The following is a 16017-nucleotide window of genomic DNA, read 5'->3' as shown; positions in this document are numbered from 1 at the left end:
TCTGTTAGTTGTGTGAGGATTTTCAAAATTATAGTAACTGATTGGAATTACCTGTTGTCAATTCAAAAGTTCATTATTGTGTTTTCTACTTTCATGCAATACATGTGAATTTTAATGATACAATGCAATGGTCTGCAAGTTTACAATACCAAATCCACCTTATTTTGGTAACTAGCCTTGTCATGGAATAAGATTTTTGCTTATATATATCTAGTTTCTTGAGGATTGGTATATTAAGATAGAGGAGAAGCTGCAATTTTAAAGCAATTGAAGACATTCCCTCCGTTAGATGTTGAGCCGACGAGGGTTTTTACATCAAACCCTATCAAACATAGTGATTCTCAATCGCTGGCCACTTACCACAAACCCTATCATTATTACTCCTAAAAACTAATTCAAACTCTTCTAAAAACTATGCATTTAAGCACATACATGACCCCTTGATGATAAGATAAAAGATAAGATAATTTACTAATGTTCGGCAAGAGACTACAAGGGTCTAAGGTATTGAAGAGCATACTAAGAGAAACCCTCCAACAGCGAGAGCACCAAACGATGTTCGTGAGAAGAACAAGACATGAAAGCAAGAAAACAAGAACCAAAGAAGGACAAACCAAATAACTGCTCCTCATAGGCAAGAAGTAGTCAAGAACCGAGGGATACAATCTCGAGCGAGGGTGAATCCTGCACCATCTTGAAAATCTATTGGAAGTAGAGTGTTGTCAAGTGTATCCTCTAGAAGGTCCCACGGACCTGTTGTGATCCAAAGAGTGGCAAAGGGGCAGCTTTGACCCTCGAGCCAGAGACCCAAGAGTGAAGAATGAAGTGAATGAGCTAGTCCAAAGACTATACCAAAGATGACTACGGTTGCAAGATGTGGCCTCAAAGATGCAAGGCCTCCTGAAGATAAAGTGTAAGACGTCGTTGTGTATCTAATGAAAGACGAGAGGGATATACACTCTCTGAATAAGTAGTGGAACCTCCCTCTAAACTCATAGAAGACGGGGCAGCGGAAAATAAAGTGGGTCTTAGTTTTTGCCTCCCTAAGCTTGCAGAGACGCAAGATCCTTAATGTGATGATTAGTTTGGATGCATATTCGATGAGAGCCCACTCTGAAAGAGCTCAAAGAGATGCATAGGGCATGTGTCTAGCGGCAAGTGAGGTACTATGGGCGCACAATAATCCCATGCTGGATAACCATGAAGTTCTTAGCATAGAAAGCCATCCTCAACTAAAGGCCCCCCAAAGGGTTGCTCCAAGTCATGATAGTATATTGTCTATAGATGCCAGTCCTAACGTGCATGTTTAGCTCCTCCTGAGAGGGAAGGAGGTGAGCAAGGACATCCAAGGAAAACGAGGAGGAAGAGTATCCATCAAGGTCCCAATCGAACCAAGAAGAGTACAAGCTTGGGCAAACCAGAAACGAGCCCTGCCAACAGGATCGAACATCACTACTGCCTCAAAGGAATTGTAACCTAGGTAGGAGTATCTAGAACAGCCCTCAGAAGAGTCCACAAAGCTCCGCAGACAGTGAAAAAACCAAACTAGATTTAAAATTATCCCAAGCCTTAAAGGATGAGCACCAAACTCAGCTAAGATGACATTGAGGGGGGTGGGCAAGTGGCATCTGATAATGCGTCGAAGGAGGGCCTAAACCCTCTCCATGGAAACCCAATTAGACTCAAGAAGAGAAGGATCCCACACAATGGACCCATTAAGGACAGCCGATCTGACCAAAGAGTCCATAGTAGGAGAGAGAGAGAGAGAGAGAACAACACTGCTTCACCTCGATGGTGCTCTAAATACTATCAAAAAAACCCGGAGGGGTTGAAGCCATCACTGACTGCAAAAATCAATGGATATTTCACCATCTCTAATTTTTGAAGAACATTGTAGAATTTTGCGCTCCAAATGACGAATTGTAGAAACCCTTTTAGTTTTTTCCCACCTAATTCCAAATTCCAAGAAAATTAAAAAAAGCTCACATATCCATAATGAGATCGATTTGCACTTAGCTCTTATTAAAAATTGTTCATAAGGTTCAATTAAAGATGTTTCTCAATTAATTAATTCACATTAATAACTTATTAAATTGCTTGAATTGACTTTATATAGTATCAATTTATAAACTCCCTGGTTTAGGCACCCAATTAATGTAATCAACTAATACACTTCAATGATGTCCCATTGCCCCCATTTACTTTTATACTCTATAATAGACTTTATAATAAATTATTAATAAAGTTCACTTTATTAATAATTTAATAACATGAATTTGTGCCATCAACTTAAAATCACTGATTCAACTCAGAATCATTATAGTCAAGTGCATAAACCATGTGACCAAGTGCCATGCCATAGTTAGCAGCTCTATGAATCTGACTTAATATAAATAGTAAGTCCCTGAATAACTGCTCAAGCCAAAGATGCCAAAACTCGACACTCCACAGAACCCAAACAAGTGTCCTCCTTTAATTAGAAACCCTGACTTTCCTGAAATAAACACTTACTATGAATAGTACAATGTACCAAACTGAACCAAATGAAGAGCAATCATGTATCTTCTATTGTCGATAATGATGATCCATATGGTGATGATAACTAATTGTTTTAATGAACTATGAATTCATCATGACATTCAAGTTTGACAATTTGTCAATAGACACAAATTTCATTGTATTTCAAATTTGTAATATTTATGGTAGTTCAAAATGCATGATCACCTAGTATCATGGACAAAAAAAGGATCCGTTTCCATGATGTTTAATGCTTCAAGCTTAGTTATTACTTTCTGCTGTAAATATGTATATATTTACGAGTTTTATTTGCTTTTGTATAAACAAACCTAGGCCTTACCTAGTCCCAAAATACCAATTATTTTACCAACTTACTATACTCACATACCATACCCCTATCCAATTCAAATTTAGAAACTTAATATGTTATCATTTTTATATGTTTTGTGTCTAAACCAACCCAACCCCTAAAGGAAAATTGCTGAATCTGAATACTGAACCCCAGTTCCCAAACCCCAACATGCAGCTTAGATGTCAAAAAGTCCTCAAAACACAACATATTTTCATCCAATTACAATGCACAGTCCAACTGTAAGAATCAGTAAAGATCAAATAAGGTAGGAAAGAAAGAGTAAATGTTAATCCAAATAAGGTAGAAAAAAATAAAAAATCGGAATCAAATAAGGTATAAAAAAAAGAGTTAATGTGAGTGAAAACTACCCAGTACCCACGAGGAATTTCTTTTCCACAGACATGCAGGTCCCTGAAAGCATCTTTTTCACGGAGCTGTACTCCCTGTTTACCATCACTTGACCATGGATGTGAAGGCCAAAGCTCATCAAAGTTCACTAGTATTTCCACACTGCCTCTTCGGCACCTGAACATTAGTGTTGTGTTGTAAGTAAAGATATAACAGCAATAGCATTAATTTTAAAATGGAACCATGAGTGCAATGTACCTTTTAGATGGATGATGAACTGCTACAATTTGCAAAAATCTTATAAAAGACACCCGTGCATCAGAATTGATTGCCTGCAATGAAGAGATCTTAAATATTAATCTGAAATGTGATAAATACAAACAACAATCTTAAAATGCAGAACCAACAAAAGAAATGAACCTTGTTGTCCACAAAGATTTCAAAAATATTTGCAGTGGCTTCCTCGATGTCATATATGGATCGTGCAACCTTCTCTACCAGTGAAACATTGAACAAATTGTCTTAAGTTTGTTTCAAGAAAATTCAAATGATAATTTCAGGTTGAATTAAAAAATTAATTTGCAATTTTGTCGACAGTGAAACTGCATTGATATCATTATTTGTAAACTCAATAGCAAGATACCATATAAAAAGATATAGAATGTACCTCTGAAGGATCAGAAGCATTTGCTGGTAATTCATTTTCAAATTTCTCATCATCCAAACTATATGACCTGTAACACATAATTCTCATTGTTAACGGCATCTGTAACTCATCAACACGTTTGTTTCAAACTGTGTATGCTAATTCTTGGGTAAAAGAAAGTATAAATGAAAGCATCTACCTGGGAAATTATTTCAATTGTAACCATCACAAATAAAATTATCCATTGTTTCATAGTGACTTTTAAGATAAATAGCGCTTCAATTTTTTATGTGACCTTTCAAAGTAAATGACATTAATGATTTATTATGGTCTTCATTGATTCATGGAATCCTTTAAGCGTAGTTATTGCAATCCAACTAAAAGGCCCCTCACCACTGACGTTGCTTGTGTCGATGAAATTGCCCCCAAACAATATTTTAAGTCTTTTATTTCATTATCTGATATATAAAAGGCATGTGTTTATTTCAATAGATTAAGAATGCAACATTTGTACGAAGCCAGGACTGACACACTCATTATTAGTGTAAATACATTATCATCATCCTATAATATCTCACGTATTTATACATTACATATATTAGCAAGGCCCTCCAAAATTTCCAATATCAGATTTTTACTAATTTATATTAAGATAAATTCAAATGATATTCAGTGGTAAAATGAAATGAATTAAAGAATTCGAAAATGCTCAACAAGAGAGAGAGAGAATTAAAAAAATGTAGCCAAGAAATAACAGTATATAGCTGTATTATGTTTAAAGACACTAAAGGCATGAATCCTCTCAAAGTTCTGTTTTCCTCCCTCCAGCATAGGAAATCAACACATCAGGCTGAAATATGGTATGTTTAAAAGCCTAAAAATGCATTTTTCCTTGTTTATCCATTTATGATACATATATAAATAATAGATGTTTGTGGTTTAGAATAGCTTTATTTAAACTTTAAAGCAATTTTTTAGGCATTAAGATAAATTTGAAGCTCAAAGCAATTTGATTTAGGCGAGAAATCTAAGGAAACGACCATTTGATTGGGGTAGAATAAATTTTCTGGAAAAAAATAATAATAAGAGCTATTTGGGATTCGGTAATTCATGAGTTTCTTTCAAAAGAAACAGACAAGTGACAACCTAACTTAGTAACAACAAGACTTTCAAAACTTAAGTGTTCAAACACAATCGGGGCTGTTCCAAAAGGGATGCAAATAAGTAAAACATTTCAGCTTATATGCATTTTAACACAACTAACATATAGCAGTATAAATATCTAAATAAAAACTGATATATAGGGAACAAAATGCAAGCAATATTTGAGAGGCATCAAAAACCAATGCCAGAAACATGTATTTATGATGAAAGCCCCACAACTTTCAGCAGTATTCAAGAGACTTGTAAGTTTTAACTTATGCTCCGCTAGTTTATAGGGGCAATTTCATGCATTTGTGGGAAAAGCTTCTCAAACCAATAATGCATTGACCCTAGCTAACCATTGAAATTCAAGAGCAGTACTGCAATTTGTCTAAGAAAGTAATTGCATGACCCAAAAATTCAGATAAACTTGCATACTGAAATTGTTGGAAACTCAAATCAAGCAAATTTGTACAAAGTACCATAAAACAAGCATTCTGGCTAAAATCTATAGAAGAGAACATACTTGCTAATCTTCTTATTGATCCATTTGAGCAAACTCTCAGCTGTGCGAGCATTGTCAATTGGTTCTATCCCACTATCTGCATTAGGTTCCCAGCCACCAAAAGCAAACTTTGATGGTGGACCCCAAAGTAGCAAAGGATAATGACTAACTGAAAATCTGTCACACAACTTTGTATTTACCTGCACTGCCATATAAAGGGAAGAATATAATTTCTTGAAGTGCAACATTAACAAGTTGTGTAAGTGTGTGTACATACATAGATACATGCATATGTGTGTGCAAAAGTGTTACATCTTAAAGTCTAAACTTTTAAAAGAATAACAATTTCTTCGTAATTACTACAGTCTCCATTATTTTTGTTTCATCAATAACTAGCACGTTTCCATGTCTTGTGGTGACACTTACCTCTAATTTGTCATTAGAAATGGGGGGATTCGTTTGTCCCACTATGCCCTAAGACTGGCTGGCACTAACCTAAGGTTTAGTCAGTTGTTCTCCAATTGAAAGAATTTGATGTTTCAAAATGTAATTGTGTTGCAAACGGATCACTTTTTTTTGTTTAAGGCCCTTGTAAGAAGACTTTCTTTGTTCTTATCAATTTTTTCTTCGGTCTACAATCTGTCTGTCAATAATGCACAAAATCTTGTATGGCTATCCATATTGACAGCAATGCCTTAAGGCTTAAACTGACAATAATATTATCACTATCTGGCAAGGGTTTCTTCCTATCAACATTAACATGCATTTGAGCACACATTGGCACTCTTTGTTGGAAAGTGACTTCAAAGGCAGGTAATATATTCTCTCCAATATCTGAATCTACTTTTGAATCCCACTGACCTACTTTGGTCATATGTGGGCATTGAAAATTTGCATTTTTTTTCTAATAAATCATTAAATTGCTTGAAACTTGAAAGTAATTTCTACTCAGAAGTTTGAGAGAATGTTGCAAACGACAAATTGTAACATAAGAGATATGACCATGTAAATTTTCAATTTGCTTTCATATGGTAACAGACTGTAGTATGGTGACTGGTTTGACTGGAATCAAAGGTCTTGTGGGTGAACTTTAAGCATGCATGGCTGGTAGACAAAACAATGTTGCTTCTGAGAAGAATACAACAAGAGCAACAGAGCACTAAGAGTTACGAATACAACAAGAAAAAGAGAGCGCTAAGAGTTAGTCCATATCAACATTTCTGGACCTATAAACATAGAATGCATCAGAAATGTTGGTGATCTATTTAAACACAAAGGATGAAATAACATCATCGCATTCATCTGTGACCTTGTTATGAAGATACTGGGCTGTTTTTAATAGAACAAGGCTTTGTTAAATGTTTCTCATATTTTTAAATAACTAGCTGGAAATCATTCCAAAAGAACTGAAAGCTAGACAGATATATTCATTTTATATCACCAGAAAAATGATGTGGCATAAAGTTAAAAATAGTACATTATAGAAGTAGCTACATGTATGGCATAAGGAAAGAGCTTAAATATTCTTAGGTGGCTGAAACTGCTTGGCAGAATTATATACAATAAATTGCAGTAGAGAACATCACAACGCAAGTTGTCAATGAAATCAAAACAGAAGAGGCCCGGAATGAACAAGGCCCAGAGTTGATGATCTATTTAAACAGGAAGGATGAAATAACATCATCGCATTCATCTGTGACCTTGTTTTGAAGATATTGGGCTGTTTTTAATAGAATAAAGTTAAATATTCTTAGGTGGCTGAAACTGCTAGGCAGAGCTATATACAATAAATTGCAGCACAACGCAAGTTGTCAATGAGATAACAACACAAGTTGTCAATGAAATCACAACAGAAGAGGCCGGGAGTGAACAAAGCCAAAGCTAATATGCAAAACCCAACATTATTTTTTCCTGGGCTGGAATGAACATTCTAAAATGTATAGAAAGAAAGTAAAGATTTATCTTGAGAGAATGAGCATCTTCTGGTTACACAGGCCTTGGATTTGTACAGGTGTGCACTACCTTATTGCAAGAGGCCAAACTAAAACTTATTAGAGATTCTTGGGTTCAGCCAGGTGTATCTATTGTTTCTGATAGATGGAATCAATGTTATTGTTGTGTCCCCAAGGGGGCAATGATTTTTAGAGCAGTTGACTGTGAAGGAGGAGCGAAAATGTAAAGCTCATTTCCAGGATTTTTGTTGATTCCTTAGAGGTGGTGGGTCATGATAATGTTGTCCAAGAAATTATGAACAATGCAAAAGTTTGAAAGGCTACAGGTGCTTTGATAGAAGCTAGATATTGTTAGTTTGTGATGACTCATCAGGGAAGTATTGTACACTCTCCATAATTTATCAGCAATTTTTGGGCTGACATGTTGTAAATGACTACAACCCTAAAGAGGCAAAATTCTTGTATAAAATGGCTTAGGGTTAGGGATTTCATCAGGGGTGATGCAATAATAGCTTCTTGAGGCAGTATCGAGTTGTAAGAGATTACAGATTGTAATCAGTCATAATCACTAGATAATAAAAATATTGGACTCACTGTTTGGTGGACGTAGTCCAAAGATTGGGTGAACCACATTAAATTTTCAGAATGTATAGTTCTTATACACACAACTGCTAAATATTTCATTTCATGTCACGTTGTCATTTCTGTTGCAGTTTTCATTTCTTATTTCCAAAAACATAGCTGCCAATAAGGAGTGTTCCTATGGTTTTGCCCTACCTCAAAGCTTTGTTTTGTATTATAAATACATTTGAATATTTATATTTTTATATTATTGAGTTAAGACTTAACTGTTTTATTATTTGAAAAAAAATTATTATTTTTATGCAGGTTCCTAACAACTTGCTTTTCAGAGATTTTCCTTCCTTGAGCACCATTAATAATAAATTGCTATTTGAAGGAAGGTGGTGGCAGAATATACATGGACAATTGGATTGGGCAGCCATTCAAATCAAGTCATCACTGGTTTTGCCTTGTTGCCGTTACACAGGCATAAAATATAGATGTGTTTGCTTCAAAACTGCTTATGATTCTTCTCATTAATCAGGGAACACAGTAAAATTTTGGCAGATCCATGCAATGGCGAGGTAGCAAAAAGTCCAACCATTGTCTCAAATAAAATAGCTTAAGACAAGCCTTGGGTATCTAGTAATAGGAGTACAAGAGATATACAGCTGCAACACAGAAGAATTCAAGCAGTACCAAATGAGATTGAAATACTTTGAAGTGCTAAGAAAGCATCAAACCTTCACTAATGGGGAGAACTAGCTAAGGCAGATGAATGAAATCTAAACTCAATTCAATATCAAGTGCCCAAATTCTAAAGTTCATAATAGATTCTTTGACAATTGGATATGCATTAGGATGAATGCGTGCTAAAAGCCCCATACAAAGAAGATATGATGAAAGGACTAATAACCAATGCACATACAACTAGGTTGCCTCAGAATATACACATGTAATCTCCCTTTCCAATTTTTCACTAGAACCATAATTGCAACAAAGCAGGGTTAAGGTTACATCATACGAAATAAAATATTCTCAACTATGTGATCATGGATTTAAATCCTGTAATTACAACATAAGAAACACACACATATATATACACTTCCAATCATTAGGGTTATAGACAAAAGCACATCACACTCATGTGATATCTATTATATTATACAAACACCTTAGAGTTTGAGAAAGACACGCACTAGGCCCACTCAAAGCAATATCCACACTAAGCCCAAGAGCAGAGTGGAAACAAAGCCCTCTTGGCCTCAGTGGGCAGTCAACATGGACAATGGACATCCACCAAGGTGGCCTACTAAGAGAGGTAAACAATTAAGTGAGGATTTCTTGATTTTCTTTCAAAGCCAAAGTTGTGGTTTGATATCAAAGCCCTCTTGGCACTAGGAACCAGTAATATGGTTATCCCTAGAGTGGCCTACTTAAATAACCATGTTATAGCTCACCTCTCACATCACCAATCCTTCATGCAAGATAGATTTCATACAGTACCATTATCATGCATAGCTTATATTCCATCATATGAGTATACACACAAGAGATAATCATTATATATAGATTCTATACCACAAGCAGTTGGGAGATTATAGAGTGCTGAGAATGGCAGATCTGGAAATAATATCACACTGCTGTTTGAAGCCTGATCTGATTAATAACCACCGTAGGAATATTTGCTGTCTTTGCTGATAGACTTGTAGAAGTCCGATCTTAAGCTTAGTTGCTTTCTAGTTTTAAATGCTTCTTATTTTATCTGCTAACTGGTTCAATCTTCCTGATTGTCTTCTTTGATGTTATCGTACTTGTTTGCTGATTGTGGCCTTCCTTCCACTGCAACCTTCTTCACTTATAATCCATCTTACATTCAAGGATATGTGACCTCTGAGAGAGACTGTCTTTTGTGAAGAGATGTGCCTCCTGTACTGCTGGCTAACAAAATTATTTTCTTTCTTGATTTGGACCTTTTCATGGATTTGATAATAACTTTAGTTACTTCAAAGTTCACTGTTTATTATTAAATTAATCGCTGTTCATATTTAAGATTGCCACTTATGTATTCATAATGCTCACTGATGTTTGTAGTCAGCCCTTTCATTCATGAATCCTTTCATAGTGAGGCCATGACAACAGAAAAAGGCAAAAAACTTGATTTAGATCACCCAGGTCACATTTAGACTCAAGGGACCCTATGTCCACTACTGGAATAGACAGGAGCAGTTTGAATAGGCAATTCCTATAATTTAAGCTTCCCACAGATTTTCCTTTGATTCCATTAAAGTTGATGTACTTACTTGAAAATTGCTCTGATTTTTTCGACCTAGCCCCAATGGCAGTTGCCTTTATGGGCATCCAGGCTTCAAGGACACATCTTTGGGGGAGACTGGTGTTGACTCGCAAATTAAAATGAGTGCTAATAAACTGGGGTTTAAAGGCTTCCTGTCCATTTTGGACCAGAACATTCCAAAAGTGGAGGACTCCACCAAAATATTGAGGATCAAGAACATGATCTAAATTCCCATGATTAATTATAGCAACAAATAGGCTTACAGCTTTACTTCGAGGTGATTTTTGTTGCTTTGTTATCACTCAAAGAATTAAATTTGTGCAAAGAAAATGAGTTATCAGGAACAAACGCCAAGCTTTAAGGACCATTTATTTATTTTATCTAAAGTTTCTGATTCAGATTCAGGTTTGGATTTGAACACGTGAATAGGAACTGTGGATTCATGAATATATTTTCCCATTATGATTTGTAAGGATTTGTGTATATTAATATGTCTGTGTGTGTGCGCATTATATGTACAAAAAATAAGAGAAATGAGAGAAAATGTGAGGTGAAATGTATTTGAAAGTTGAATAAAAGGGTTATTTTAGGGTTAGGAGGGAAAACCAATATTGAAAAATCATTTTTAATGAAGTTAGACCCACTTTAAACACTTTTTGGCCTATGGATCCTCGAGGATTCAAGCAAATCCTCGCAGGATTAATCTCATCTGGGCAGAATCTGTGCTTTTACCCTGTGGATCTGGACAGATTGGCGGCACGAATCCAAATCCGGATAAGGCCTCCAGGGTACGAATCCAACAACTAAGATTATCACAACTTCCTTTCATAAAGGACACTATGTGAGCAAAAAAAAAATTATTACATTTAATAAGATCGTTTGCGATTCATGTAAATGTTCTGGTTGAGAAAATGATGATAATACCCCCTAAGTAGCTAAACTTTGTATATTTATATGGTTTAAATACAGGGCTGTTGAAGTGAATGCATGTGACAACACATTCAAGTCACTTGGATGCCTACACACAACAACAATTTGGATCCAAGTTCATTTTTTAAGCCGACCAATTCTTACCGGCATACCAATATCCCATCGCCATACCCATACCAGCAACTTAGGTCTACATTTTAGAGACATGGCATAGTTGAACCATGTAACTTTTGCTATATATGTGATAGTGCTAGAATCCCACCCAATCTTCTACTTCATTATCCCCTAAACGAAAGCACAAACACAAATGTGGAATCACAATGTTATGCTCTACATCAATATATCATTCTAAACTGTCCTTTTCATCTATTACTGAGCTCTAAGTTATAAATAATGACATATCAAGACTATTTCATCCAAAACTTGAAACATAACAACCTGTAGGCACAACTCACAGCATACTAGATTTTGCTATATATACATGCAATTACATTGAATTAGAGTACTTCAGGTAGAAAACTGTATAAGAAATTTTATATTAACATTTAGGATCACATCCGATAATCCATTAGTAGGATGAAGAAAGCAAAATGGAAATTAATATATCATCTTCATCATATTGATTTTCTCATCCTGAAGATGGACGATGGAATGTTACTTCAAACATTGATACAAATGTTCTTACAAATTTATCTACCAAAAGCACTCCCTTTCACTTTAATTGGACTGTCGAATATCGTGACTTTAATGCAATTGCATAGCATATTTTAAACACCTGTATACAATTTGAGAATTATAAAGCTGCAGGTTATGCATTTATATCCTACGTAGTTCTCTATAACAACCAAATTTAAAACTTGTAATTTTGAGTTCTGCAGCTGCAGAGCAATCTCATATGTGCTCGTGAATTTCATAATTGTGGAGATAATATACCTTCAATGCACAGTCAACCTTCGTCATGAATACAATGCCAGGATGTGCAGCATTAGGTCCATTAAAAAGCCTGGCAACTTTTTCATATTGAGGCTATACCATCACAAATGTAAATCAGTTAAAAACCATTTGAAACTTGTATTTGAATTAATAGTGATAAGAGAGCCATTCATACATTTCAATTGGTTTACCTTGTAGTTCCGACATGCGGGACACCTGCATTCGAATTGAAAAACACAATTAAAGACTTTTATGGAATATATTAAAAGAGGCATTTGGAAGGAGTATAATACAGAAAACAATATGTAAGGCAGTAAAGCACAAAATTGCATTGGTTTAATCACAAAATAAATCTGATTTAAATTCATAGCACTTTCATTTTTCCTAAATATGCCTCAGTTTTCTCGAATAACAAGTGTCAGACAAAATATTGCAATATTTCAAAAGCATCATCATAAATGACTTTTATATAGAAGAATAAAAGACAAAATGTGATATTAAAAACAATAAGTGAAGGTCTTGCCTTACATTTCACACCATTCTTAAAAATATCAATGTAGATATTTTATTTAGATGGATTTGATATATGTCTACTGCCGAGTAGCAAATTACAGCATAATGGGTTAACTATCCATAGTTTCCATGTGAGTTGACAATATTCGCAAGTTGGATAATGAGTTGGATTTTGTTAAAAACTACCTTCATGAATAAGGAATTGATTTTGCACACTTGCAAGTCAAAAAAGTACTCATATCATTGGCAATAGAAGCTATGCCATATATCTCCACCAAGGACAACATATTAGGTCATTCTTTTGTTGTCTCATCTATAAGGATCAAAGAATACAGATTATTTGAATTTTCATCATGATTCGTCAACTTTTAAATCATCCAGCAGCGACAACAATTAAAGTGCTCCCTGATCTAATGGAATGATAAAGGTCAACTGCCAAAATTTTGTGTAATGGATAACAAAGTATTTCATTCAGTGTATAACAGTTAGAAGCATCTTTTTCCTTGAGTATGCTCATGGTCCTTCTCTTGTTCTTAATAATTACATTACAAATGCTATCTAATATTAATGTGTTCTATCTTTTATCTTAAAAATTGCAGAAAATCCTGAATGCTTTGCACTTTGACATATAAACAAGAATTTTAAAATAGATCTTTGAAGAAAATCTGCTTCAGCATTTTCCATGACAAGAAAATGATACCATTTCCGTTGTTGGACAGAGATGTCATTGATAGATGTCAAAGATAATTGCAGAGATAGTTTACCCACCATTCCTGGGACAAATGGAATGATAGCATGTGATCAATGACAAATTCTGAACTTCTTGTTTGCCACATCAAACTGAAATGATGTTTTATCAGGGTTGATGTTTTATTAGATCGAAATGATGAATTCAAAATGACTTGTAATGGGCCTCACCTTGTGCTGAAGTTCGGCTATAGATGCACACCAAATAATGTCCTAGCTATTATGGTTCAAAATTCCTTATGCTTGGTTGCGTTATAATTAGAACCAATGCTTGTCGGAGGTGTCTGTTTCTATAACAAAAAGACAAAGTCTTTCACCACGAAGCTGTTTGAGATTGGTGTATAGCCAACACTCAACATCTGTATAATTTGTTTATGTCAAGGTTAGCAAGCATCCAAACAGGTCTCAATAATCATCAATGTTCAGCATTTATCAGGTGTTACACAGGAAATATGAAGTTTCTTCCGAGAAGCTGCAGTGACTAAAAAGGATAGTCAATAAATGTTAATTATCTTTTTCTAAACTGGTTAAAACAAATTCAAAATCCAAAGCATCACGTTCTAACAAAACTAGCAGATATTGGTTTCTCCTGAACTCCAAAAAGTGACCGCACACAGAAAGTAAGTGAAGTAAACAAATTCTAAGAATGGGTAAAAGACAAGTGGTAGTTATTAAGAGGAAGTTGCAACTGCCATAACTAAAGGAAACTATTTTGATTCGAATCTTCTGAACTTCAGGATATATTTACCTATTCATATTGAGTAAGGATATATTTGAGAAATATGAGCATATGAAAGGTAGAGAGCATTCAATAAAATCTGTTGAGTTCAATATGTTGAATCCTTATTTGTAGAGTCAGAAAATAGTATGGTGAATCAGATGGTAGATGAAAAGCCAACTTCTGTTGAATGACTTGTTCAGTGTTAATATCAAAGGAGGTAATCAAAGGCAGAACAGCACATGTATTCGTATATGTTTGTGTTTGCAATCTGTTAAAACATGATAATCTGATAAAGTTGAACTTTGTCTGGGCTAACAGTAGGGCATGGCATCTACTACATAGCAACTATGGACTTGGACTCAAGACTACTAGGGTGGAGAGACAGGACGTATTCTGACAAAATGCTATTGATTCTGCACGCACAATGCAGAGGACTGTGACGAGGAGGACGACAGACTAGTTGACCTGAGTTGCGAACCAACAATTTATACTATCAGAAGTCTGTAACAGTCTAACTTCCAAAATAAGCAGAAATTATTTAGACTGGTTTTGGTTGCAAGAACTCATTGCTTATTTCAGATTCATCAGATGTATTTTGCAGTATATATATATAATTGTTTTGATCTGCACAAGAGTTATATGCGTTTCATTTTGATTGACACAAAGGATTTGTCAAAATCAGCTTGCAGCATCAGAATCATAAGATCACTTTGTTCATAAGGCATTTATACATCTACAGTCTGTACAAAATATCATCAGTTTTGTTATGTAGTGTAGACTGATTTCTAAGTCTGTTATTCTATAAGATTCTCAATGTACTCATATCTGATTAGAAAGCTAAAGTTTCCTTCTTTGTATAATGTGGTGGATTGGCGCTCACACATTGTTTTGAAGTTGCTTAAGAAGGGTGGTTGAGTTGATGCTCAAATTGAATAGTTTGGTGCTTATTAGGAAGAAGAGTTGGTGCTTATTAGGGAGAAGAGTTGATGCTCCTATAAGAGGGGTATGTTGACTCCTTAGGATTGGTGCCCTTAAAATTGTAATTGGACAGAAGGAATGGTGAGACTGGATTAGGACAGTAGCTCCTAGCAGTCTTTGTATTAGTGGTTTTCTCTCACATTGGGTTTCTACGTTAAATCTTATGCATTGTCTTCTATTTGTTTTTTATACTGATCTTTTATTAAAATAAGATGCTCATGAAAATAAATTAGTCAGTGAAATAAATCGGTTCAAAGGTTTTACCATACACTCCTAATTAGCTAGCAAAATGGAACACAAATTTACTCCTATCTATCTCCATTTTATTGAGTATTTAATCTTCGTGTTGCCAGTGCCACAAATAACAATTTTTTTCTTTATCAGAATAAGCATTCCATAAGTCTCTCTGCAACATGAAAATTGAGAGCCTATACCTGCATGAAGAGGCAATAAAATCTTATTGTTTGTATAAAAATATTATAAATTATAAAAGTATAGTTTAAAAAACCATTTGACAGGCTAACGAATGTTGGTTTGTGGTGACTGATCAGGCAAGTACTGTACAGTTGTCAAGTATCCTCACCGGGTTTATTTTTGCTGACTAACTTTGTAAACCGCCTAAAAAACTAAAAAGCTTAATAAATAAGTTGTTGTGTAAAAATCCATCAGACTGTAATTTGTTCTTCACTGGATAATAAAATAAGTGGGTGTTTGTTTCTCTGGTGGATGTTGTCCATATTGGGTGAACCTTGTTAAATCTGTGTTATAGTATTTCCGTCTTTTCTTGTTTCTACATTATCTCAATATTGTTTTTTGCTCGTAACAATGAAAATTTTCATTAGAATACAAAAGAGTTTTAAGTAGCCCAAAAAAGA

General features: G+C 34.9%; 1 protein-coding gene across 1 annotated transcript in view; it reads right to left on the bottom strand.

The window, feature by feature from the left end:
- LOC149571214 (sulfhydryl oxidase 1-like) overlaps positions 1–16017 on the bottom strand; it is an 85748-nt gene that overhangs the window by 59002 nt on the left and 10729 nt on the right. Inside the window, exons 2-8 of the mRNA XM_089812797.1 lie at positions 12375–12399; positions 12184–12276; positions 5533–5711; positions 3885–3951; positions 3638–3706; positions 3476–3549; positions 3238–3394 (exon numbers count right to left, since the gene is read on the bottom strand). Of these exons, the coding sequence (XP_089668923.1) occupies positions 3238–3394; positions 3476–3549; positions 3638–3706; positions 3885–3951; positions 5533–5711; positions 12184–12276; positions 12375–12399 (664 nt within the window). The remainder of the gene's footprint in view (positions 1–3237; positions 3395–3475; positions 3550–3637; positions 3707–3884; positions 3952–5532; positions 5712–12183; positions 12277–12374; positions 12400–16017) is intronic.

The sequence above is a fragment of the Cupressus sempervirens genome, chromosome 2 (assembly GCF_028749045.1).
Source record: "Cupressus sempervirens isolate cs-2001-9-10 chromosome 2, ASM2874904v1, whole genome shotgun sequence".
Taxonomy (NCBI): domain Eukaryota; kingdom Viridiplantae; phylum Streptophyta; class Pinopsida; order Cupressales; family Cupressaceae; genus Cupressus; species Cupressus sempervirens.
This window is presented reverse-complemented; position numbering and strand designations above follow the sequence as displayed.